The sequence below is a fragment of the Haliotis cracherodii genome, unplaced genomic scaffold (assembly GCF_022045235.1).
Source record: "Haliotis cracherodii isolate W230 unplaced genomic scaffold, xgHalCrac1.p SCAF_9, whole genome shotgun sequence".
Classification (NCBI taxonomy): Eukaryota; Metazoa; Mollusca; class Gastropoda; order Lepetellida; family Haliotidae; genus Haliotis; species Haliotis cracherodii.
Genome location: NW_027266343.1, coordinates 46,044,889 through 46,071,883, shown reverse-complemented (window position 1 = coordinate 46,071,883; position 26,995 = coordinate 46,044,889). Strand labels below are relative to the sequence as shown.

The 26,995-nt window shown below is 41.1% G+C and overlaps 1 protein-coding gene across 4 annotated transcripts; it reads right to left on the bottom strand.

Moving 5' to 3' along the window:
• Positions 1-942: 942 nt before the first annotated feature.
• LOC139452390 (uncharacterized) lies at positions 943-21,901 on the bottom strand. 4 transcript variants are annotated; one of them, XM_071233858.1, is made up of 18 exons: positions 21,816-21,901; positions 20,337-20,729; positions 17,687-19,153; positions 17,244-17,323; positions 15,601-15,831; positions 13,156-13,374; positions 12,726-12,780; positions 12,145-12,212; positions 11,341-11,571; positions 10,582-10,803; positions 9,140-9,215; positions 8,835-8,939; positions 8,394-8,450; positions 6,722-6,901; positions 5,656-5,865; positions 4,574-4,773; positions 3,839-4,232; positions 943-3,452 (listed from the first exon to the last, which is right to left on the bottom strand). In XM_071233858.1, exons 2-18 carry the CDS (start codon positions 20,710-20,712, stop codon positions 3,445-3,447), a joined length of 4,179 nt encoding a protein of 1,392 aa, XP_071089959.1. In that variant the 5' UTR covers positions 20,713-20,729; positions 21,816-21,901; the 3' UTR covers positions 943-3,444. The 4 variants fall into 4 exon arrangements, with proteins under 4 accessions (XP_071089959.1, XP_071089960.1, XP_071089957.1 ...); XM_071233859.1 differs by lacking the exon at positions 21,816-21,901 and adding an exon at positions 21,745-21,796; XM_071233856.1 differs by lacking the exon at positions 21,816-21,901 and adding an exon at positions 21,623-21,771.
• Positions 21,902-26,995: the final 5,094 nt, after the last annotated feature.

Below are 26,995 nucleotides of genomic sequence, written 5' to 3'. Positions count from 1 at the left end.
CATGATGACACAGCGTCAGCGATTGCTGTTCAAAGCGGAGTTAAATCATACTCACGCTAGATCTCATTGGGCAACTAACCATTGCAAGTCAGGACAGGAACAAAAGACAAAGCGTAATACGGGCCCATTTTGGCCAACTGGATCAGCATGAATTAAGAAATAAGGAAATCCTTTAGAAATCATATGACTGTATATCAGACTTTCCTCATTTGCATATACTGAACCGATAACATCACCAACATAATATGTCAAAAAAGGATGATTTGGAGGGTTTTTGGGACGCGTCAGTATTATCAATACGTGATTAGAAAAATGAGCCTTTTCGCTCATACGTTTGATCAATTTCAAGTGAGTGAGTATGTTTTTTTTAAGGCGCGTTAAGCAATATTACAACAATATCACGGGGGCGACAACAGAAATGGGCTTCACACATTGTACGCACGAACCCGGGTTGCGGCGTGACGAGAGAACGCTTTGACCATTAGGCTACCCGACCGCCCCTGAACAAGTTTAAACCTCGCAAATGTAAAAAAGTAGTTCAGTAGTTTCCGTTACTTTACAATTTGACACTTCCTGTGGGTCACAACTGCCAAAACATTGAATATATATTGGCAAGATATGTTCATCATCAGGAGACATACAGTGAAAACATGACAGACTGTCTCAATGTTTTTCAGGTGAACAATTGACTTCCCTTTGCATGTGTTTGTGACGGGTGCCACCGGTGGGGCTAGATACGTTCTCCTTTTCGTGATCACCTGGTATCATTACTATTTATATCGTTCACACTGAAAATAATTGACGACATAGCACCAAATCAATCAATCTTTATTTGTACTTGAGGCCTCAGGCCCATATACAAAGTATACAAAAAAATACAAATTATACATCAAGGGTGATGGCGGTTTAATATATATATATATATATATATATGATACGCACCAATATTTGGATTTTGATCATGTCACCCGTATCATACAAAACGAAATATCCCTTACCGTCTCGCAAGACGTATTTGTACCATTGTTTCCGGGAATGATGTTAAAACTACTCGCTGAACTTAAGAGTTTCCTACTGCATCAAAATTATCCCGCAAAGCTAATTGAAGATAGCATACAGAAGGCGCTAAGTATTAAGCAACTAAAACTGAGAGAAAAGTCTGAAGAAAACAATATGGGGAATAATTTAACTCTAGTATCTACCTTCAACCCTAATCATGAAAAAACATTATCCATGGCTCAACGATACCTGCCTATTTTGAATCAAAGTATTAAAATTGAGAAGATATTAAGCAAATGAAAAATTATCAACAGCCAAAGACAACCCAAAAATCTTAGAAAGAGTTTGACAAGTTCTAAATTTGATTCTGTTGCCATCACTCCACAGGTTTCTAAGTGCGGTGACAAACGTTGCCTAACTTGCAGCAATATAATTGAAGGCTGTTCAGTCCAAATTACCAAAGACACTAAATTTACTGTAAAACAAAATATGACTTGTGATACTAGAAATGTTATTTACTTGATTAATTGTAGTGGATGCAATGAAAAGTATATCGGACAGACTTAAATTAAAAAGAAGAATGAATCTTCACCGCTCACAAATAAAGCAGCCACACAACCGCACGATTCCACTCAGTGAACATTTAGAAGCATGTGGAAACGGCAACTGTTTAGTTTTTCCCGCTATATTTTGACCATGAACCTACATTGTTTCAATAAGAGCAACATTTCATTCATAAATACGCGCCTAAGTTAAATGTAAAGGCGCAAGCTATTTGTCCATTGTCACCTTGGTATTGTGACGTCATAGTTTATATATATATATATATATATATATATATATATATATATATATATATATATATATATATATATAAGTGAAGCTTTACAAAAGTTTACTAATATAGCTGGATCATAATCATTAATTAAATTTACAAAACATTTTGTGTGTGAATTTGCTTAAATATTTCTTTGGTACAAAAAAGGTTTTTCAAATGATTGAAACATGGGCATTTCATTATTATCTGGAATTCATCCTCCAAATCATTTAAAATACAATTCTGACAGATTCTTTTACATTTTTCAACATTGTTCCATCTTCCAATATTGATGTAGATTTTTGCATCTCCAGTTCTTTAGAGAGCTAAGTATCGTCTATGCATTGAATATTTTTTGCAATACACATATGGTTGAGCATTATATGAAAATTTGTTTTTACTGTAACTATCGAATCATGTACTTTCTCTTAATTTTACTTACCAATCTTGAATAGAAATACATCTTAATCTAACTAAAGTTTATTCATACTTATTGAATAATCACTATTCAACTCATTGGGAGACCCTGACTTCTCCAAGCCCTATTAAACATAAAGATTATGTAATATTTGTTACCAAATTTCTCCTATCACATTCATCTAAGTGTTTTAACATATTATATGACTTTTTGGGTATTTCGTATTTCAAAGTCAATTCGTCTATTAAATAATTTAATAGTTTCTTTGCCGGGACTTAGTTTGATTGTCGCCAAATATTATTCCAGTCCTTTTGGGGGATTTATATCTAATGTGTAATATATCAGATTCACATATTTAACATACCTGGTTCCTGGTTACCATCATTAAAACTTTGATCGCATATTGAAATTACGTATTTATTGATATGAGCACGCATTTATCATTATTGGTGGATCTGATCAAAACACACTTCAAGTACAAAACATATGAGTGTCCTATAATGCATATGTTAATCATCAGTCAAGTCTGGTTAGAACAAATACAGCTAACAAACAATAATAATTCACGAAACCGTCGAGCTGACGTACATTGATTAAATACCGAACGAAAATAAGGTACATGAACGTAAAAGCAATAGTGGGGTGATGACAATCATGAGATGACACTTTCAACGTGAAGAACAAAGTCTGGTACTTATTTGATTTTTTTGTATATGTTTAGGTGGAGTTCTATCCGGGATTCGAACCCACACTCTCAGGGTGAGGCACCTAATCTCCAGCATACAAACTCAGCGACCTTACCCACTGAGCCACTGAGAATGGTGATTAAGTAGGGTGATTACGGGTGTGGGTTCGAATCCCGGATGGACTCCACCCAAAGATACACAAGAAATTGTACTGTATTAAGAAAGTACCAAATATAACACATAATCATTTTTTCAACAAGTGACCCATATCGCAAATTTGAAATCTAGGAATGTAAGAATGTTCCGTTTAATAAAAGATTGACAAATAACGGAGCCCTTTCATCCAGGATACTCTGACAAAGATCCCATTGAGCACAGCCAAGCCATTTTCAACCTTTACAGATAACTTTCTATATGTTCATTTCAATCTAGGATAATACTGACGAGGGGAGTCACCAATAACTCAGAGCTGCCAGTTGCCCACATGAGAGATCTGTCCGCTACTTGGGTCCACCGGGATCATTCTACCCAGCTGCAAGAAATAATCATTATGGGTAGGGAAGAAAATGTATTGATGTCAACTTCTTTCGGAGTATATGCTTACTCCTTCATCAGGAGAAAGAATGCTATGGCCCATTGACATTGAGTATTATGTTCTCCGGCTCATAGCATTCATTCACCTGATGAAGGAGTTTTTTAGCCACTATCAAACATATACTGTTTTTTCTCGGCAGTTTATACAGAATCACAACACGGATAAATTGATATGTATGTTTAGGACGAGGAGGCGGAATAGATACATTGTTTCAGATATGCTCCAATGTCTAGAAACCAATGCACTTATGAATTAACCTATGTACATCCGATGTAGACAAATCATACTTTTCGTAAAGTGTAAAAAACATCAGTAAATCCCACCTCGCTTATCCACCCGAGACATCTTCATTGACTCTGTAGGTGACATGTGGAACCGATTTGTAAGGAAGTCAGCCCTGACCGGACCCCCCGGGCCTCTGAAGGTGACCGAGGTGAGACCTTCCCTGTAGGCCTGCTCCAGCAACATGTTGCTCACTGGTGGGAAGGCCTTGGGCTCCCCCTCGGGAGGGACGTAGTACCACTGGACTCCGGTTTGAACCGCTACGGCTCGTTCCCGTGTTTGATGCATCGTATTTACATCACGGAGGACGTCCTGGGTCTTCCTGTACGCTGCCGTGACGTCTTCTTTGGACCCATGGAAGGACACCATCCCATTGCTTCTGTCTACCTGTGCCATCACGTGCAGATCCGTGCAGAGAGAGGTCACTTGTGAAACCTAAAAGCAATTCCTTACATATTATCCATTTTTTGGCAAACCCAGTAAGCAATGGTATGATGCGTAAAAAAACATCGTGGCGAAACTAGGATTCGTACCCATAGTTACAGTGAGTGAGTGTGTTTAGACCCTTTTAACAGTATTCCAGTGATATCACGGCGTGTCAGCTTTATGTGGGACGAAAGTTATGCATGTCTCAGACTTTTACCAATTTGATGAAACCCATGCGTCGGAACATGGCCCTGACATACCCAGAAATATAAACAAGGCGAACTGGTATAAGTATTAGACGTGTTAGGTACTGTAGCCCAAACACAACGAGGTCCTACACCGAGGCTCACCTTATCATCTGAAAGCGTTTCTAGTGCCGGATCAGTCAGTATTTCTGTTTCTAAATTATCGTGCAAGATGGTTGAGACCGTCTCACTGCAGTCATCCAGGTGCTCTTTGCTCGTGGCCAACATGCGCAGTCGCGGTAGTGAAGGCAGGTGATGATCATCCAAGATCTTAGACTTGCTTCGGTATGCTTGTGGTTTGGTGGCTAGAAACAAAATCAAGAATCATCAAACAAACGAATTCTCAAGCACAAACATACAGGAGAAAAAACAAGGAAACGAATTATTAGAATACACAGCTTAACAAATCATCATCACGTTGGGTATATAAAGAACACATTGTAATGATTACTTTTCATAAACAATAAGTTTTGTTCGGAAGTAAATTCGGTTTCGAGTTCTGTTGATGTCATTTCTGATCATTAGCCTTTTTGAAAAGGCTCGACAAAGCGTCAGCAATTGTTACGTCAGAAAACAGACGCCTAAGTGTGTCAAATGTCTTCACAGTATGTTACAGAAAATAGCCCTTATTGATACAACTGTATGTAATCGTGCCTAGTGTATATTATATTAGATTGGGTTCACATACACTGAGTGAGACATGCTTGTCGTTTGAGGCGACTAAAGGGATCGGGTGGTCAGCCTCGCTGACATGGTCCATGGAAGTCAACTTATCCCAATTGGGCAGTACGATGCTCATGATGTCAATCACTGCATTGTCTGGTTCAGATTAGATTACTTACAGGCCGTCGACAAACTGCTGCAATATTGCTAAGTGCAGCATTAAACAGCAAACGGAGCAATACACGGAGCTGGACAACACGAATGGCTTCAGACAGTACACCCCTTGGGAAATCGAACCTGGATGACTAACAAATGTTTAACAACGCTACTCAACAATCCAGTGATTGGCATCATGAGCATCGATGCACGCAAATTGGGATATAATGATATGCATCAACCAATTCACCGAGTCTGACCACCCGATCCCGTTAGTCATCTCTTACGAGAAGCATAGTCGCCCTTTATGGCACGCATTGATTGCTGAAACCTATTCTACCCCGGATCTTCACGGGTCCACTACTTACGTGAAGGCAATCCATCTTCCTGGGGGAGCAGAAAGGACTTCCTCATAGCTGATCGGCCTACTTTCTGTCTGAACATGAAAACGCACGTGGACATTTGTTCTGCGTTGTTGAGGATAACTCGAACATCAATAAGGTATTTCAGGTTCCTCTTGTAATGATTGATGGCTCTCTCCATGCCTGTGGCGAATATCTCTGCGTCAGCGTCATTTTCTGTAAGAAACGTTCCTGATTATAATTCTTTAAAATACACATACTAAAACATGGATTCATTAAAATTTTTCTAAACAACTAGCATGGGTGAAAAAGAAGCATATTTTGCCATAACCAGACCCTCTTTGCCAAAGCTATCGTCTTCAATGATTCTAAGATATATCTTTCACAATTTCAAAGATACAATTTTAATTCATTTCAAAATACAATTCTACAATACAATTTGGTCACTTCAGTTATCAATAATGTAAGCTTTAACTTAAAATAATACAATCATAAGCAACTGTTAAATGTGTGTGTGTGTGTGTGTGTGTGTGTGTGTGTGTGTGTGTGTATGTGTGCGTATATGCCTGTTTGTAAGTTTTTTGTTTTACGACGCACTCAGTATTGTGGTTCAAACAAGTCTGGACCCGATAATCCAGTGATTGATATTCGAAGCAATGATCCCCACCGGATTACGATGACAGGTATTCAACGAAGTGACCGAGCCTGATCGTCCGATCCAGTAAGTCGTCTCTTAGCATGCATGCGTGTGTGCGTGTGCGTGTGCGTGTGCGTGTGCGTGCATACGTAAGTGTGTGTGTTGGGGAGAGGGAGGGACGTATTACGCATAAATAAATACATGTAGATGTGGCCGTGAACTCAATTATTCCAATACAGTAAACTACGGTTATAACGAACACGCTTATAACGAACTGACGGATATAACGAACTGACTTTTTGGTCCCGACTACTTGCTGTAGTCATGCTGTGTATGTACTTATAACGAACTACGGTTATAACGAACTAAAATTAGTAGTCCCTTTGAGTTCGTTATAACCGTAGTTTACTGTATATGTTGGACTACACGTGTTACCTGGAATAAGGTGGCCTATTGCGAGTGACATAATCTTCTTCTTGTCCGCCTTCTTGAAACACTTCTTTATTGCTTCCTCAACATTGTTCTTGAAGTATTCCGTGGACACTAACAGGATATTCGTGCAGGGCATATTTTGAGCAGGAACGATGACAGCCCCGGATTTTGTGATGTTTGCTCCTGGATTACAAAATGTTGATAAACTGTTGTACACTTATTTTATGAAATACTGAAAGAGAACTTCCGAGAAAACGTTCTAGGTCCCAAAACAAGAGAACGTGAGAATGTGGCCAATTCATCGCTTTCGTGTGTTCTCACAATTTGTTTGTTTTAAAGGTGGAGATAACGTGAAACCGAGAATGTCACTTATTGTTTTCCAAATCAATTTATTCCTGACGATGCCGTTTGCAGTGTCAATCTACAGATGAACTCTTTTCCTAATTTACGAATAATTGGGACGTGGCAGTGTGCCATTGATAATAATACTTTATTTTTATTGCGCAGGTCACTGGATCAATGTGCTCTCAAGAATCATTCTCAGCCCCCAGGCGCTAGAAAGTTAACAATCACATTGCAATCTCATCCTATCCATTCACTCCTGGGGTAACAGAGGCACATTTCGAACATAGTCACTTGCCCATGGAGACGCAACATGTGTTACACGTGTTTCTGTGTGGCAGGACCGGTGCCCCCCAAACTCTGAGGAGCCAAGCTGCCGAAAAGCGGTCACCCATTAGTGACGCTTAACTTCCCCTGATTTATGACCTGTGACGGGGGCCAGTAATAATGGAGTGAGAGAGTTGGATTTAACGCCGCTTTTAACAGTATTCTAGATACATCACGGCGTTAGTAATAATGGAGTCTGGCCAGACAAACCAAAGATATTGCCAACAGCGATCTCCGCCACCAACTACACAAATGCTGTTTTGCTTGGGACGACTCTAATCAGGAATTTCCAAAGGTGTCGAACTTAAGAATACTGCTAAAGTAATATCCCGGAGCAAGGTTTCTGGACTTTACTGTGTGTCAATGACTTCAGTGTGTGTGAATTTTGGAAGATGCATCGTACAAAGAGAATATCACCCGAGATTCTTTGGATATTAAATATATCAACACGAGTTGATAAAAGTTGAAGTTTTTCCACTTTTGATGTGTTGATATATTTGATACCCAAAGACACGAGGGTGAGATTTTATTTATCATCAAACATCATTCATCCAACTTTTTCAGTTTGTAAACAGTAATAGTGAGTGAGTGAGTTGGGTTTAACGCCGCTTGTAACAGTATTCCAGTCATATCACGGCGTGACAGCTTAATGTGGGAGGAAAGCCCGAAGCGATACAGGTCTCAGACGTTTACCACTTCGGTGAAACCCACGAACGCGGGTATGGTTCTGACAAACATAATCGGGGCGACCCGGGATTCGAACCCACAATCATAGGTTTCTGGCTTGCCCAAGGGACGCAACTCTGCACAGCGAATCGCGGTGCCTTAGACGACTGGGCCATCCGTGCCCCCGTAAACAGTAATAAGCAGTGTCTAAAGTGTACTTGATCTCACCCAAGCGATATCTTCTGTGAGAGCCAGTTTTGTATGATACAAATACATTGTACAAAATTTAGTTCACATCATACATATGTCATATGGATTAACTTTAGCTATAATAGCTTACGTTCGCTTCCTACCATACAATCGGGGCCATACACTGACTTCAGAAGTCCCACCAGACCTGAAATCAAATTTAATTGCGTGATGAAAACGGCAAAATGTAATTGTGAAAATATATAAATGAAATTGACTATAAATTCGACATCCACTGAAGGGTCTTTGACAACCATTTGAATCGGTGGTGGGTGAATTTTGTTTGTATTTTTCGTGTGCCTGCCAACTCCAACCATTAACCCGTGTGTGAGCTGCATCTAAATTGTGATGAATGATATTCTGCATTTATAAGCACAGTCGCTAGTAAGAGGTATCCATTATTGTATCAAATAATATTTCCAAATACGGCAGAATGTTATCAAGAGATTATTCAAAGAAATCTGTTATTAGTTCTCCAAATCCAATAACTGCTGGAATGATGTTAAAAGCGGCATAAAAATACAATACTTGCCTTTGAGTGACAATTTGTTATCAGTTGGTACAACGATAGTATTCACTTTTTCCTTGTGAAGCGTTCCTACTTTCACTTCAACCTTGAGGGGGCCCATCCGAAACTCTGCAATAAACAGTCTGTCACATCAACCTGATCCATTTCTGTCAACATTTCAAAAGTAACGCTCGTACTGACACTAGAGATGAAAAGCTATATTAAACAAGGTGGGTACAATGAAATTGCAGATGGAATAATATTCATATGGCATATTTAGTAGTTGTAGCTTAAAGATAACCGCATGTTAGGTTTTGCTGACGTGGCACCTTCACTCTTCGTCTTATCAGGGGTCGTTGGTTCTCTGATCATGGTCGGGTCGCTGTCAAACGTTTTACTGAACGCCTGTAAAAGAAACGTCGAACATAAAGTTCACTATGCATAGCAGTGGTGTCGGTGTTGGTTGGTTGGTTGGTTTGTTGTTTAACGCCGCACTCAGCAATATTGCAGGTATATGACGGCAGTCTGTAAATAATCGAGTCTGGACCAGACAATCCAGTGATTAACATCATGAGCATCGATCCGCGGAATTGGGATCGATGACATGCATCAACCAAGTTAGCGAGCCTGACCACCCGATCCCGTTAGTCGCCTTTTACGACAAGCATAGTCGCCTTTTACGACAAGCATAGTGACCTTTTATGGCAAGAATGGGTTGCTGAAGACCTATACTATCCCGAAATCTTCACGGGTCTGGTGTCGGTGTAGGTTTCAGATGTTGTTACTATTTATAACTATTTCTTGCTATTCACTGTGCACATCCAACATACATACGAGATTACATGTTTCGTTAGAGTAGATTTGTTTGTTTGTTTCTTTGTTTGTTGTTTAACGCGGCACTCGGCACTATTCCGGCTATATGACAGCGGTCTGTAAATAATCGAGTCTGTGTCAATCCAGTGTTAGACATCATGAACATCGATCCGCGCAATTGTGATACGATGACATGCATCAACCAAGTCAGCGAGCATGACCAACCGATCCCGTTAGTCGCCTCTTACGACAAGCGTAGTCGCCGTTTACGGCCGGCATGGGTTTCCTGAATATCTATTCTACCCCGGGTCTTCACGGGCCCGAAAGGGAATAAATATGTTCAGGCCATCAGGGAGAGAGTAACGAAAATCTTGTTGTGAAGAAGGATCCACAAGGTATTATGTAATAAAAAATAAGTCACCGCCTTTTGGACAACATCATATTTTATGGACCCCCAAAAACTGATACTGAACTCGACCACTAGTCTCGGTCAGGATCAGTTCGTTGGGTCTATGAAATAAGCTATTGTCCTCATGAATGGTCAAGAATTGATAAATATATGTCCTGAGATTTATATTGAACCATGTTCATCTTTGTTCTATATCGCTTTAAGTAACGCTATTCTCTTTGAGGATCTGTATTACTAATACAAATTACTACCAGAACACCGCTTGTCTCTAACTGAATTGGTTGATAGACATTACTTAAAAGTTGACAGATGACAAAGTAGACACAATGTATGGATAACAACAGTAATCAAAGAAGTTGTTATCCATAAATTGTGTCTACTTTGGTGTCTCGAACTACGGATAATTCGATATTAATTCTGACAATGTAAGTTTATGGTCACCACTCCACGTATCTCGAACTACGAATTATGAAAATAATGGTCCCAAGTACTTCGATTTGACGAGGTTCGACAGTATATATTATCTATTAAAGTGTTACAAACACAAACCTTTGTAGTTTTGTCATCCTTGTGGTATAAGACGATGATCACCTCCCTCAGGCAAGTCAGGGGGTTCTCTTGGGAGAAAGTGGCTACTCTCTCCTTGAACACCTTGGCAACTGTCTCCGGCGGGTATTGCAATATCCCAGTTCCGAGGGCTGGGAAGGCGATGGTCTCATAGCCTCTGGAAGGGGCGCGTTGCAAACACGTGTCCAAAGTCTTCTTCAAAAGCTAAATTCAGAGGTTAAAAGCAACCATCATATTCCTAATGTGGGTAACACTTTATATTAGTGTATTTATGCGTAGATTCTTTGTTATAAAAGGAGCGGAAGGTGAGTCAGTCATCAATATTTAGTTTGGGTTCACAACAGCCTACTTTCTCGCTATGAGTAACGGTCTATGTTGGCGTGTTTCGTGCGCTTAGCCCATATTAAAATGGATCGGAAGGTCAGTCATACCTTTATATAAATAATGGGAAATGATACTGATTATCACTTTAAGAGCTGAACATATGGAAATGTGCATGGTTATTGGTGACAATGGTGACAAGGAAAAAAAGAGTAATTTGTTTTTATTGTGTTCTCATAAGATGACACAGTCCGAATCTGAAAACAGATTCGTCAGCGTATACATTGTAAGAAGGTCGTAAAAATATTGAATATGAAAATGAAATATGACGTGCATAACACACGCTATATGTTCCTAGAATGTGTAAACTGAAAACGCAAGCCATCAGAACACTAACTAATGGCAATGCCGAGGGCCTACCTGTAAAGAGTCGGCTGAATCAGGCCACTTTGGGAGGCAGCAATGGTACACTTTCTTGCAGCGCAGATTACCTCCCCCTGTCTCCGCGACATCGCCGAAGTTGATGCCCTTACGGTAGTGGGTATTACACTCGTTCTGTATGGTCCAGCCACCTTCTTTAGATATCGCCATAGAAACCGCTCCCTGATTGAGTCTCAGATTCTTGTTGGTGGTGTTCACTATCACATCTGCCTGTACCACGGGAAAACAACACTAAGTTGGTATACAAGATAAAAATCTATTTCTCTCACAAGGACGTCAGGATAATCCACTTGACACATGGACGCCAAGATAACATATTTATTCCCACACAGGCCTCTATTACATGATACATATGTGCACATCTTTATTTGAGCGGTCGAATCCTATCACAACGAAATGAGTTTGGGTTTTGTCAGTGTAAAATTGACTCATCTGTAAAAGTAGTGTATTGCATTATTTAACACCTGATATCATCACTATTTGACAGTGATTCATAAACACATGCTCATTGTCTAGTTGGAATCGTCGACCCTGGTTTTGACAGATATTTCTTATGAATATGGAAAGGGTTATGTCGTTTATATTTCTTAACAAAATCTTAAATTAAAATATTTCGATGTACAATATACTTGTAATAGTCTCGTAAGTCTCTTAGCGCTACAGAGATTACAACTTCAAGAATAAAATGGAACTCGTCTTCAGTCTTATTAAGGTTGCACAGATGGCAGATTCTACAGTGACAAAATACTGATTTACTGTGTCAGATAAACAGATACGACCTACCGTGGTTTCCGACAACTCGCCGACTTTGACTGTTATCTCGACACCCGTGCCACCTCCTTCCCCGACATCTATATGGATATGGACACATCTATATAGGTCTCCAATATGATGCTAGGAACGGGATTATATACATAAACTGTCGGACACAACAGAATACACATGAAAACTGGATTTGACCACAACATTACAAGTGTTATCAAAACGTTACTAGGCTGAAAACTGTCCCCAAAATAGATCCAAAAACATAACTACGGCTGTATAATAACCAATACATCACCATCGAATAACTATTTCTTGTTTGCATCATTTTTTGCCACCACTCAAACATGGGTGTTTAGGTTCTTTTGACCGGTAGCTTTTAAATAACCCTCTCCATGCGAACAGCAATATGTTAAAACTTTCACTTAATCATAGGCGAGGCACAAAAGCAGTATTTGTGTCGTCAAATGCCAATAACGTATCAGTTGGTGACAACAAAGGGAGACGTAATACGTCATATATGTGTATGTGAATTTGAACTCGAGGAAAGTTAGGATATTGTTTGACGAAAGAAGACAGTCATTTCGATCTCAGGGGCATACCCTTCGTTGGCACGTCTGTTCCAAGAAGTCTGTTGTTTCTTTCATTCTCGAATATCTGAAACAAGTACACATTTAATTAACAAAAAACGCGTTTGTCGTTATTATCAGGGACAATAACTAACAACAAACTTTAATTGTATAACCTATCCTCTACTAGATGCAATGGCATTCGAGGAATTAACTAGCTGTTGGATTGCCCCTATTACCAGTTCCAGCTATATTCTTATCTGTAGTTTGGGTAAATCAAAACTACCCGCAGGATATAATCATGTCACCATGGGCTTTCATCCTTCTTTAAAATATGAGCTCTATTAAGTTTTCAAAGCAGCGTTTCTACAGTACTGTACCCCTCTACAAATGTTTCACTAAATGTTCCACCACCAACTACAGTGTCTCCAAACACATCTAGCTAGCTATGTCACACAAGTACCTTGTATGTCTTTTCCTCTGTGTCGTACACGACGATATTTATTTCCTGTAAGCCGCTCTTGGTTGTCCGTTCATACAAGGAGATGGCCTCGAACAGAGCTCTTGCAGAAAAGTGAGGGGGGTAGCCGAGTCCCCCGCAACCCATCGCCGGGAACGCTATGCTGGTGTAGTTGGAGACGTCGGCCGCCTCAAGGCACGTCAAAACCGTTTCCCGAAAGACCTGCCAGGGAAAAAACAACATTTGAAGAAGATGTCTACTGAAATGCTATTCAATGTTGCGTTACACCCATGTCTCACATTGTTGTAGTAAACGGATTTAGAAACTACCTGTGTTTAACACATCAGGTGTAATGTTGTTCATTACATTCATTTCACCTCACCCCGCCACATTCAACTCACCTCAACTCACCACATTCATTTCACCTCTCACTACATTTATTTCACCTCATCTCACTACATTCATTTATCTAACCTCATCTCACCACATTCATTTCACCTCATCTCACCACATTCATTTCACCACATCTCATCAAATTCATTTCACCTCATCCCACAGCATTCATTGAACTTCACCTCACCACATTCATTCACCTTCATCTCACTACATTCATTTCACTTCATCTCACCAAATTAATTGAACCTCATTTCATCTCATTTATTTCACCTCATCTCACCACATTCATTTCACCATATCTCACCACATTCATTTCACCTCATCTCACCACATTCATTTCACCTTATCTCTCTACATTCATTTAACCTTATCTCACTACATTCATTTCACCTCATCTCACCACATTCATTTTAACTCACCTCACCACATTCATTTCACCTCATCTCACCATATTCATTTCACCTCTCACTTCTTTCATTTCACCTCATCTCATAACATTCATTTTACCTTATCTCACTGCATTTATTTCACCTCATCTCACCACATTCATTTATACTCATATCACCACATTCATGTCATCTAAGGGGGCACGGGTGGCCCAGTCGCCTAAGGCGCCGCGATTCGCTGTGCAGAGTTGCGTCCCTTGGGCACGCCAGAAACCTGTGATTGTGGGTTCGAATCCAGGTTCGCTCCGATTATGTTTCTAGGTTTGTCAGCACCATACCCGTGCTCGTGGGTTTCACCGAAGTGGTAAACGTCTGAGACCTGCATCACTTAGGGCTTTCCTCCCACATTAAGCTGACACGCCGTGATATAACTGGAATAACTCACTCACTCATGTCACCTAATCTCATCACAGTTATTTCACACATCTCACAACATTCAGTTCACCTCAAGTGCACTATCCACAGCTGAATAACTTGTATCCTGGTGTACTATCAACATCTGACTAACTTGTATCCTGGTCACTATCCACACCTGGATAACTTGTAACCTGGTGCACTATCAACACCTGAATAACTTGTATCCACGTGCACTATCAACACCTGAATAACTTGTATCCAGGTGCACTATCAACACCTGAATAACTTGTATCCACGTGCACTATCAACACCTGCATAACTTGTATCCTGGTGCACAATCCACACCTGAATAACCTGTATCCAGGTGCACAATCAACACCTGAATAACTTGTATCCAGGTACACTATCAACACCTGCATAACTTGTATCCTGGTGCACAATCCACACCTGAATAACTTGTATCCAGGTGCACTATCCACACCTGAATAACTTGTATCCTGGTGCACTATCAACATCTGCATAACTTGTATGCAAGTGCACTATCAACACCTGAATAACTTGTATCCAGGTGCACTATCCACACCTGAATAACTTGTATCCTGGTGCACTGTCAACACCTGCATAACTTGTATCCTGGTGCACTATCCACACCTGAATAACTTGTATCCAGGTGCGCTATCAACACCTGAATAACTTGTATCCAGGTGCACTATCAACACCTGCATAACTTGTATCCTGGTGCACAATCCACACCTGAATAACCTGTATCCAGGTGCACAATCCACACCTGAATAACTTGTATCCTGGTGCACTATCAACACCTGAATAACTTGTATCCTGGTGCACAATCAACACCTGAATAACTTGTATCCTGGTGCACTATCAACACCTGCATAACTTGTATCCAGGTGCACAATCCACACCTGAATAACTTGTATCCAGGTGCACTATCAACATCTGAATAACTTGTATCCTGGTGCACTATCAACACCTGAATAACTTGTATCCAGGTGCACAATCCACACCTGAATAACTTGTATCCAGGTGCACTATCCACACCTGAATAACTTGTATCCTGGTGCACTATCAACACCTGAATGCTTTGATGTTGATTCATGGGGTAGCACTTCCATACCTCCAGCGCGTTAACTCACAAAAGGCAATGGTAACGTTAAGGATAAGGTAAGATGTAAACAACTATACATTCCTACAATAAACAATTTGGACAAGAGGCCCAAAATCGGCATACCTTAATATTCTCTATCACCGTGCCCCAGGGTGGAAGGCAGCAATGGAATATACTCTTGCACCTGAGCTTTCCGCCTGACGTCACAGCAAGTTGCCCGTATGTTACGCCCTTGGAGAACCTCTTCTTACGTTCCTTTTGGAGGTCGGCACCAGCCGCCTCTGATACGGCCTTGGTGAGCGAGCCCTTACTGAGTGTGGGGTCTTTTCCGACGGAGATCACGATTACATCCACCTAAACACAAGTTAGATATCTGTTTTGTGACAGGGAATAAATAAATCGCGTGTTCCTCAGTGACATAATCGATTATACATGGAAGTCCATGGTGTGAAATCCATATATGCATTCATATTGTGTACATGTTACACACACTCACACACACACACGACAGTATGCCAGTTGATAAAATATTCGCAGCGATATTAATTTTAATTATCAAAAAATAAACTTACTTGTCCATGTCTTCTGAGCATCTAAAGCGAAAAGCAAATCTTTGAAGACAGTTTGCCAGTTGATCATCATGATGCCTATTTCATCATCGAAACTCACACCAAAGAAACAGAATGCATGCAAGTTTAATCTATTGTTGTTTGTTCAGGATTTCGTTGTGAAATCCTTTAAGCTTAAGCCTCCTGTAAATCATGCTGGATCTCACATCTCATATAGGAACAAACATTCTGTTGCTAGATGTGAGAAGGAAATTCTGAAATTTAACAATGAAGCACACACATTCAGGGTGTCCTGCAACAGTGACGTGGTTTGTACAAAGGTCCTTGACAGCAAATTCTGTTGTTTGGGAAGGATTGTTAAGAGAGATCCGATCCTTTCTCTATTATTATTATCGTCACCATTACGACATTTAATGAAAAGACAGCTTCCATGATAGACTTAGCAAAGATTTCTTTCGCTTCGACGCCTTACGTCAATGTTAGCGCTGAGAGCTTGGTGAATAGTTCCCCAGATAGCATATACCAGTGAGTGAGCCGGTACATAATCCCGTTATTGACAGCATGTGCAATGTGCACACATTCCACCAGACAATCTTCCAGGGGGCCCGTGTACAAAGCGATCTTAGCGCTAAGGTGATTGTAACGCCTATACCTTAACATAGAATTACGACAGGCGTAACGCTAAGGTTAGTTTGTACAACGGCACCCAGGTCCTGCAGTCCCGTCGGCTCTTAAGACAATCATCGGGGAAATTGGGATCTACTATACTCACGGTGGCACTAACTTCGAGTGAAGCACTTCATATCCGAGAGTGTGTGAGATTTATATAATGGCGCTTGGAAATGTATTTCAGTTATAACAATTCAGCTTGATGTGGGAGGAACGCCCGATGTGATGACAGTCTAAGACATTTGTGAAACCTACGAGCACGGTGCTTCAAAACCTTGAAAGATTAACAGAGTGAATCTGGGATTCGAGAGACGATCATATCTTTTTGACTGCCCTAAGGGTGGCAACTCTGCACATATATTCGTGGAGTCCTTAGACGAATGGAATACCCGCTCCCCTGCAAATGTCAAATTGTATTTTGAAGCTACAACTGCGAAGTACAGCATGGAAAAAAAGATTCGTATCCATAATGTGGCTTGGTGTTGATTTGTACCAACACGGTGTTTAAGTTACAAGTTACATACTCACAAGTTGTTTGGTGATGTCTCCTTTTACGACTGTCACCTTTGCCTTGAAAATGTTTCTTCTTCCCTCATCAAAACTTGAACCTGGAAAAAATTCACATCACATCAGCAATCATCACGTATAAGCTACGGTCCACTGATGCTATTTTTGAACTTATTACAATCCTTAGTTGGAAAAGCAGCACCTTTAAAGTGTTAACGGGTCAACCTAGGTAAAATACACATAGAAGGTCTTATTACGTCGGAACCTCCTCCAACATTAAGTTGAATACCCGGAATCGATTCGCAAGATGTGCATTATTTCGGAACCTAATTCTCGGTGACTCCACCCGTAAAATTGCAACTGTAGCGTAAATGGATTTAAGACTCGACTCATTCACTCACTGAGCTGAACAGCCGCGAATTATTATTTAAAACAGCATCTTCACAGATCACACGTTCACTTACCGATAGGAGGTGTATCTTCCTCAATATCTATTACACAGACATGTGCATCTTCAGCTACTTTCATCATGGAGTTCCCTGACAGGGACTTAAGGAACTCCATGGCACCCGGCTTGTCCAAACTGGAATACTTCACTACAAGTTCATCGCTCAACGACTTCAGTTCTTCTATGGAATGGCTGAGTCGTGACCTCGGCCCAACAACTTTCACCAAGAAAGATGTATGTTCAAAAGAAACATCCACTTCGTATTTGGTCTTGATGGCGTCAATGGAGGATGAACAACAGCGGTGGAGGGCAAGGAATATCCCTCTTTCGAAGGTGATTTTCCTTTCCTGGATATTACTTCTTTCTGTGGCTTCTGTCAACATCGTCATGACAATCTCTTGAACCTCAACAGCACAGACCATAACGGCAGGTTCGTCGTCGGTTAATTTATCTATTATGAACGGTTCTTTCACTCTCTGGTGTATGGATTCGATGAGCGTCTTCCACTTAGCCACTGTTAACAAGTCCTTCTTCAGATAGGTGACCTTTACTGACTCGGTGACTATTTTGGATACAGTCGAAGCTGTCGCCAAATCGCTCGCATGGATCCACAGTTCATCAGAGAGAACCTCGATCACCGCAAGCAGATTTTTGGTCGCTAGTTGACACTGAATGTAATCTTGGAATTCCACACGAGTGAATGCGAACAGTAAAATCTTAGGCACATTCACGACAGATAAACTCTTAACCTTTTTGAGAGTTTCTTCAATTTGAATCCTGGTCTTTATAATGTCAGTTCCTGGACCAACTATAGTAACACTTCCACCATCTATGCTGATCTGCACGGTAAGACCTCGGAATTTTGTTTCCAGAAAGACCGGACAGTCGATGATCTGCAAATACCTTAACTCCCATGGTTTCAGGTCTGTAAACACTTGCTTTTGTTGAGAAACCGGAATCATGTCATTGTCCGGGAGATCCCGCTCTACACCCCGAACTAGTTCCATGATGTTGTCAACTACCTGAGGCACGAGGGAGTGCGACCCTACTATGATAACACCAGGCAGATCATCAGAAGGCCTAATTCTCAGTTCCTCTGGGTTGGGATTTTTTATTGTGGACACGGAATCAGTTGCCTGTATTTTACCCCAAGTCTTTGGCAAAATTGGAACCTTCATCACCAGGATATCGTCAAGGAACTTCTTTATTGCTGTCTCAGTCTGCTCTCTCCATACCTGTATGTCTTGCTCGGATGACAGTCTCGTTGCGTCTTTGGCTTCCAGTGCAACAAGGCGGTCAGATGTTGCGTTGTTCCACTGTATGACTGCTCGGCATGTTTTGAGGATATCTATAAGCCTGTTCCTACAGACAACGGACTGTTTCAGGAATGAGAGTTTATTGCTGTCCAAATTATGCATGACAAGCATACTCATTAGTTCGTAGTCGTCAGGAACCTCTGCTACTTCTTGGCGACATTTTGTAACTGAAAATGGAGCATAAGCTCAATATATATCACATCATAAGTTCAATGAGATTCAAGCTCTATTGTTTGTACACGAATGAGAAATGTTTAATAATTAAAAATAGCTGTGACTCATCAGTCACGAAAATATTCTGGCTAACAATTGTAACTTCAGTTAGTCATGTTTAAAGATACTACACTCATCCTTTAGCCTTGCATCAGGTATCCATTATTAAACCAGTGTTTCATGATACAACATTCACCTTTCAGCCTTGCATTAGGTCTCCTTTAATAAACCGGTGTGTCATGATATAACACTCACCCTTTAGCCTTCCATCAGGTCTCCTTTAATAAACCAGATTTTCACGACACAACACTCACCCTTTAGCCTTCTATTAGGTCTACCTTAATAAACCAGTGTTTCATGATACAACACTCACCCTTTAGCCTTGCATTTGGTCTCCATTAATAAACCAGTGTTTTATGATACAACACTCACCCTTTAGCCTTGCATCAGATCCCCTTTAATAAACCAGTGTTTCATGGTACAAAACTCATCCTTTAGCCTTTCATTAGGTCTCCTTAATAAATCAATGTTTTATTATACAACACTCACCCTTGAGCCTTGCATCAGGTCTCCTTTAATAAACAAGTGTTTCATGATACAACACTCACCCTTTAGCCTTTCATTAGGTCTCCTTAATAAATCAATGTTTTCTGATACAACACTCATCCATGAGCCTTGCATCAGGATTCCTTTAATAAACCAGTGTTTCATGGTACAACACTCACCCTTTAGCCTTGCATCAGGTCCCCTTTAATAAACCAGTGTTTCATGACACAACACTCACCCTTCAGCCATGCATTAGGTCTCTTTAATAAACCAGGTTTTCATGATACAACACTCACCCTTTAGCCTTGTATCAGGTCTCCTTTAATAAACCAGATTTTCATGATACAACACTCACCCTTTAGCCTTGCATTAGGTTTCCTTTAATAAACCAGTGTTTCATGATACAACACTCACCCTTCAGCCTTGCATTAGGCCTCCTTTAATAAACCAGTGTTCTCTGATACAACACTCACGCCTTAGCCTTGCATCAGGTCCCCTTTAATAAACCAGTGTTTCATGATACAACACTCACCCTTTAGCCTTGCATCAGGTCCCCTTTAATAAACCAGTGTTTCATGATACAATACTTACCCTTTAGCCTTGAACCAGGTCTGGCAGGAGGCAGTGGGGGTGGTGTGTGTCCCGCGATCATTTCCTCAAACTGGGATATCCTCATGCTCTTCGCCATTTCCCCCATGTCCCTCCTAAAGCAGTCTTTGATGCATGTCTTGAGGGACATATACGGGGATTCCTCTTCGGGGTCGGACTGCTGGCGCATCTCGACAGGAAAAACATCATCCTCATCGTCATCACTAATCTCATTATAAACACTGTCTGTCTGTTCAGGCGATAATTCTTTTTTGTCGACCAAGCTTAACATAGCTGAGCGGAATAACTTTGAAGGATCTTTATCTGTCTTTGATCCTGTTTCAGAACTTTCGCTTGACGCATCTGCTGCCTCTGCCATCGTGGTGGATATGTTTTCTGTCAAATAAGGAATTTTTGTTTAAAACAGTGTCGAAAAATGTGTAAATAATATTCCCAACATATAATAAATCAAAAGCTGCTGTCAACACGCCCGATCATATGCACCTTGTCTTATGTTACAGCACAATATGTGTTTGACGAAAAAGAGAGAATCAGGGTGTTACAGAAATGTTTAGATAGAATAGTCTTATTGTGTGGATATTGTGTGGATCTTACACTGTAAGTAGGTTGTCGAACATGTAAGGGTTTGTGTGTGTATATATTTATCGCCTACATATATATACACACGAAACCTTACATGTTCGACAACCTGTCCACGTCTAGCATCAATGTCTAGCATCTACGTCCACCTTCGATGTCTGGCATCTACGTCTAGCATCCATATCCAGCATCTACGTCTTGATTCTACGTCCTTCATCTACGTCTGGCATCTACATCTCGTATCTAATACCACAAACTACGCATAAATGCAAGATATGTACACGAACCCTCATCTTACAATCTAAGATACTCACCAACCTATACACAATATAAGATATCCACACCCTCTACAGTGTGAAAGGTAATCCTTGCATGTGAAACTATGGAATATGTTTCTCGTTACAACTGAAGCGACGCGACGTGTGATTGTCAAAGGCAAAATTACCTTCGACAGTTACCCAGCACGCCTATCTCAATCCAACTGACTTGATCAAAACAACCCTCAACTTTAATCGCTACACATTAACAAACCAACATTCACGCTTCTAAACAGTGGCGACTGAAACAAGACCATTACACAATCCGAGACTCCAACAGTGAAATCAGCCATGACAGTTGACTACACCAATGTACAAAGTTCAGTTGGGTAACCATTGATCATTGAGGTATTGAAGGCGGTACTTGCCTACCTGTCACTAGTACCTGACACTTCCAGCCAGTTCTCAAAGATTATAATATCAACACGAAGTCCCTGTGTATAAATACAACTGTGAATCACGGTTACATCCAGTAAACACAGTAAACACAGTACCTCCTCTCTCTCTCTCGCATGTAAGGCTGTATCCCACTGCGTGAGGCGTATTATCTACATAACCTACTTACAGTATATGTCAACGAGCACCTGAATGTCTCGTGTCCTATCCGAGCCGTGCACTATCCAGGGAGACTCACAGAGAGTCACACTTCCTTGTCACAGTCGTGGTCCGACAAATGGGCAATCGATAGCTGTCACTGCGGGTAAACCCAAGCCCGAAATAGATCCATTGTAGCATTATAAATATCTAACCGAAGCGCAGATGATATGTAACCACGTAGTACATATTCAAAGGTGAAAGGATTGACGTTGTATATTCATTAGATGACATTGATATTTTGAAAAAATGTTGATCATTCTGTACAAATGTGCTTCAAAGATTTGCCGATTGGGGATCAATGGGGATATTCGTCTAGTACCACGTCTAGCACCTACGTCTAGCATATCCGTCTAACATCTTCGTCTAGCATCTACGCCTAGCCTCTCTGTCTAGAATCTACGTCTAGCATCTAACTTTAGCATAAATTAAGCCCTTGGCTAGCATGTACGTCTAGTATTTATGTCTAGCATATATCTCCTGCACTTACATCTAGTATCTATCTCCTTAGCATTTACGTTAAGCATCTACGTCTAGTATCTACGTCTAGAATCTATGTCTGGCATCTACGTCCAACATCTATATCTAGTATATACCTCCAGCATCAACGTCTAACATCTATCTCTAGTATCTACGTATAGCTCGTGCGTCTAGCATCTATGTCTATCATCTAGGTCTACCATCTACGTCTACCATTTACGTCAAGTATCTTCGTGTAGCATCTACGTTTAGCAAGGGGCGGTCGGGTAGCCTAGTGGTTAAAGCGTTCACTCGTCACGCCGAAGACCCGGGTTCGATTCCCGACATGGGTACAATGTGTGAAGCCCATTAATGGTGTCCCCCGCCGTGATATTGCTGGAATGTTGCTAAAAGCGGCGTAAAACCATACTCACTCACTCACTCACCCTACGTTTAGCATCTACATCAAGCATATACGTCCAGCATCTACGTCCTGCATCTGCGCCGAGCATCTATGTCTAGCGTCTACGCTGAACATTTACATCTAGTATATATACGTCTGGCATCTACGTCTAGCATCTTCGTCTTGCATCTATGTCTAGCACGTCCTTTAAATATCTTCGTCTTGCATCTACGCCGAGCATCTACGTCTGGCATAAATGGCTGGCATATATGGCTAACATCTACCCTGAGAATCTACGTCTAGTATGTACGTCTACTATTTACGTTTAGCATCTACGTCTACCATTTACGTCCAGTATCTTCGTATTAGCATCTAAGTTTAGCATCTTCGTCTTGCATCTACGTCTAGAATCTACCTCCAGCATCTACATCAAGCATATGCGTCCAGCATCTACGTCTAGCATCTGCGCCGAGCATCTATGTCCAGCATCTACATCTAGCATCTACGTTCAGCATCTACCTAAAGCATCTTCGTCTTGCATCTATGTCTAACATCTTCGTTTAGGAAATTCGTCTTGAGTCTGCGCCTACAGTATCAACGTCTGGCATCTATGTGTAGCGTCTACGTTTAGCATCTTCGTCTAGCATCTACGTCAAACACCTACGTCTAGTTTCTACGTCTAGCATTTACGTTAGGCATCTTCGTCTTGCATCTACGTCTAATATCTCCGTCTAGTACCTGCGTCTAGCATCTATGGCCAGCATCTTCGTCATGCATCTACGTATAGCATCAATGTTTAGTATCTACTTCTAGCATCTTCGTCTTGCATCCATGTCTAGCATCTTTGTAATGATCTTTACATAAAGAAGTTTCTTCCTCAATCTTTAAGTGGGATTGAGTACCTGGGTTACTCTTTGTCTTAGGTGCACAATGTTACGTTTAATAGCTATACTGCATCGTGTAATTCGAGAAAACATTCCACGACTTTGTGTACATTTGCCCTTCAAATATACTGTATTCACAGAAACTTGAAACACAAAAACGAGGAACCAGGATTCGAACCCATGTAAAAAGTTCCTGATATTCCCGAGGGGGACAACTCTGCGCAGCAAATTGCGGCGTCTTAGACGACTGGGCCACACTAAAGCTTATAAATGAACTGCACACACACATGAAACGTGGTTTGGCTACACGCTTTACGGTTGGGCCGATCGATTTTAACGCTGCAGTTACTGTTATATCGAGCATAATATAGGTAACATGTGTGTGTGTGTGTGTGTGTGTGTGTCTGTGTATATATATATATACTGATCGCAAAAGAAACGTCACTATGGATAGATATATGAGAAACCTTATTTGTCCAAACTCTGTAAACATACTTTGAGACATATTAAAAAGATAAAACTTGGCACAACTGATCATCAGGGTTGAAATTAAAGTGTCAAATGTTCTTAAAGTGAAGCACAACTCTAGTCTCTGAGAAAATGGCATCACAAGTCAGTATCTCGTGTGTCCGCCAGGTGCATTTATGACTGCCGTGCAACGTCGATACATGGAACGGATGAGGCGGTTGACGCAGTTCAGCTGCAGTTGTCGGCCTTGGTCGGACGTCATTCAGCCATCTTTGAATCTCGTCCCACAGATGCTCAATGAGATTTAAATCGGGACTGAGAGCAGGCCACTGCATGGTTCCGATGCTATTCTGCTGTAGGAAGTCTCTTGTTGCTCTCGCAGTGAGACTGCGGGCGTTATCATGCTGAAACTCGTGGTTCCGTGTTGCCTCTCCCTCGACCGATGTTCTGGAAGACCACATGGCCGACCCTCAGAGCAAGACCAATTTCACCCCACACCATGATGCACGGACCACCCCACTAGTCTCTCTCAGCAACAAAGGCATCCGAATAACGTTCCCCACGTATCTCTCTCTCTCTCTCTCTCTCTCTCTCTCTCTCTCTCTCTCTCTCTCTCTCTCTCTCTCTCTCTCTCTCTCTCTCTCTCTCTCTCTCTCTCTCTCTCTCTCTCTCTCTCTCTCTCTCTCTCTGCCACCTGCTGTTGAGACCTCGAGTTCGCCAAGCCAGTGACTGAGCAAATTTGCAAAAGTACACTGACCTGTTTCATGTTATGCGGTTCATTTACGATACAAAACTTCTGTCATTGAATGTACTGTCACATTGTACCTCTATGCCGACGAGGTTATGATAAATATAATATCTGTTTCTGAAATACGTATCTCGAAATGCACCTTTCGATTCACTTCCGGGATCCTGACAGCAAAATGCTAATTCCAGTGTATTACAGGCATATGTTTAGTTGGACCTCAGGATTAAATGTGAAATATCTTCTGTATTAGATACAGAGGATACCATTTTTGGTTTGTTTGAAATGTCCAGTGAAATGCACAACATGCTGTCTGTTCCCTATCAGCTGATGCGACTCACACTGCATGGAGCTATGCTCTCCAAGCCTCGTTTTCGATCCAAGATGGCGAAAGTGTGAAAAAGGTCAATAACAGCGAAACAATAACTGAAGAGAGTAGCTTATGTTCGCTTTCCTTCATACAATCAGGGTCATACACTGACTTCAGAAGTCCAACTAGGCCTGAAATTATATTTAATTGCGTGACGAAAACAACGACAAAAAGTAATTGTAAAAGTTTATAAATGAAATTGACAATAAATTCGAAATCCACTAAAGGGTCTTTGACAACCATTTGATTTGGTGGGTGGTGGGTGGAGTGGGGTAAGGTAGAGTAGGGGAAGGGGGAGTGGGGAGTTGGGGGAACGCATGGGACTGTTTTTTACTATTCAGTTTTCTTCGTATATAAATGTAAAGCCGCAGGCCAATATTACAGAATATAGGACAATGTGGAAGTGGTTAAACTTTTTACAAAGATTGTTTTTACATGGCATGACATATAAATAGATATAGATTTGGTTTTGTCGTTTTGCTCACAATTGACATTAAAAAATTAAACTTTCATTTATTTGGATGTACATATTACAAGCAGCGTGACATTCATCTTCCAGGACATATAAAGAATATTGTTCACATAATCTTAAACATTTTGGTATTTTTCTTGTGCTTGCCAACTTCATCCATTAAACCTGTTTGTGAGCTGCATCTAAATTGTGCTGAAGGATAGTCTGCATTTTTAGGATTAGTTTAATCATGTTTGGCTAATTTTTGCATTCTAAAATATCTATAATATACTGAGTCAAATTAAAAACTTCACATTTTTAAAAGTAATCCCATATATGATATACAACGGACAAATGTATCAGAGAAGGTAATTTTCAATCATTAATGTCCAAAGAAGGATTTTAATTAATCGTGGTATCCATAATTTGTTCCAAGCACCTACGGTATTCGGTAATAACATCCCAAGCATGAGAATCTGATGGCACACAAGTTCAGTAACGTGGCCACCATGTGCGTTGACAACTGCCACACAACGCCTCCTCATGGACCTTGTGATGCTTGTGAACACATGATTGGGAAGACGACGCCATTGTTGCTGCAAAATGGTGCCAAGATCTTGCAAATTCTGTGGTTGGTTCTGGAGAGTGCGCAGACTTCTGCCAAGAGCATCCCAGACGTGTTCGATGGGATTGAGGTCGGGAGACCTTGACGGCCAGTCCATGGCGTTGACTCCCGCATTCTGGAGGAAATTCCTTGTCAAAATTGCTGTGTGGGGTCTGGCATTGTCCTGTTGGAAGATCAAACCGGGTCCATGTGCTGCCATAAAAGGCAGAAGTTCTGGTGCCAGTACCTGGTCGCGGATGACAAGAAGCCTGGAACGTGCATTGCCACAGAAAGCACCCTACACCATGACACTTCCGCCTCGAAATCTGTCAACTTCCTGTACACAACACTGGGCATAACGTTTATGACGGCGCCTCCACACTCTCGCCCTACCATCAGCAAATCGAAGATTAAATCGGGATTAATCACTGAAGACGACTTGATTCCAATTCCTCTGCGTCCATCGTAAGTGTCGCTGTGCCCACAATTGACGTTGACGTCTGTGTAATTGAGTCAGAACCGACCCGCAGTATGTCCGACGTGCTTGAAGGTGAGCAGTTCTCAGACGGTTTCGAACAGTTTGCGCACTCAGTCTACTCTTAAACAGTTAATTTCTGGCTGATGTAGCCGTCAAAAATCGGTTACGGAGGTGACGTAAAACAATCTGACGATCCTCTGCATATGACGTCACACGTGGTCGACCTGGCCGAGGGCGATCAGCAGTGGTACCCGTTTGCTGTAGACGCGTCTGTAAAAACGCCGCACTC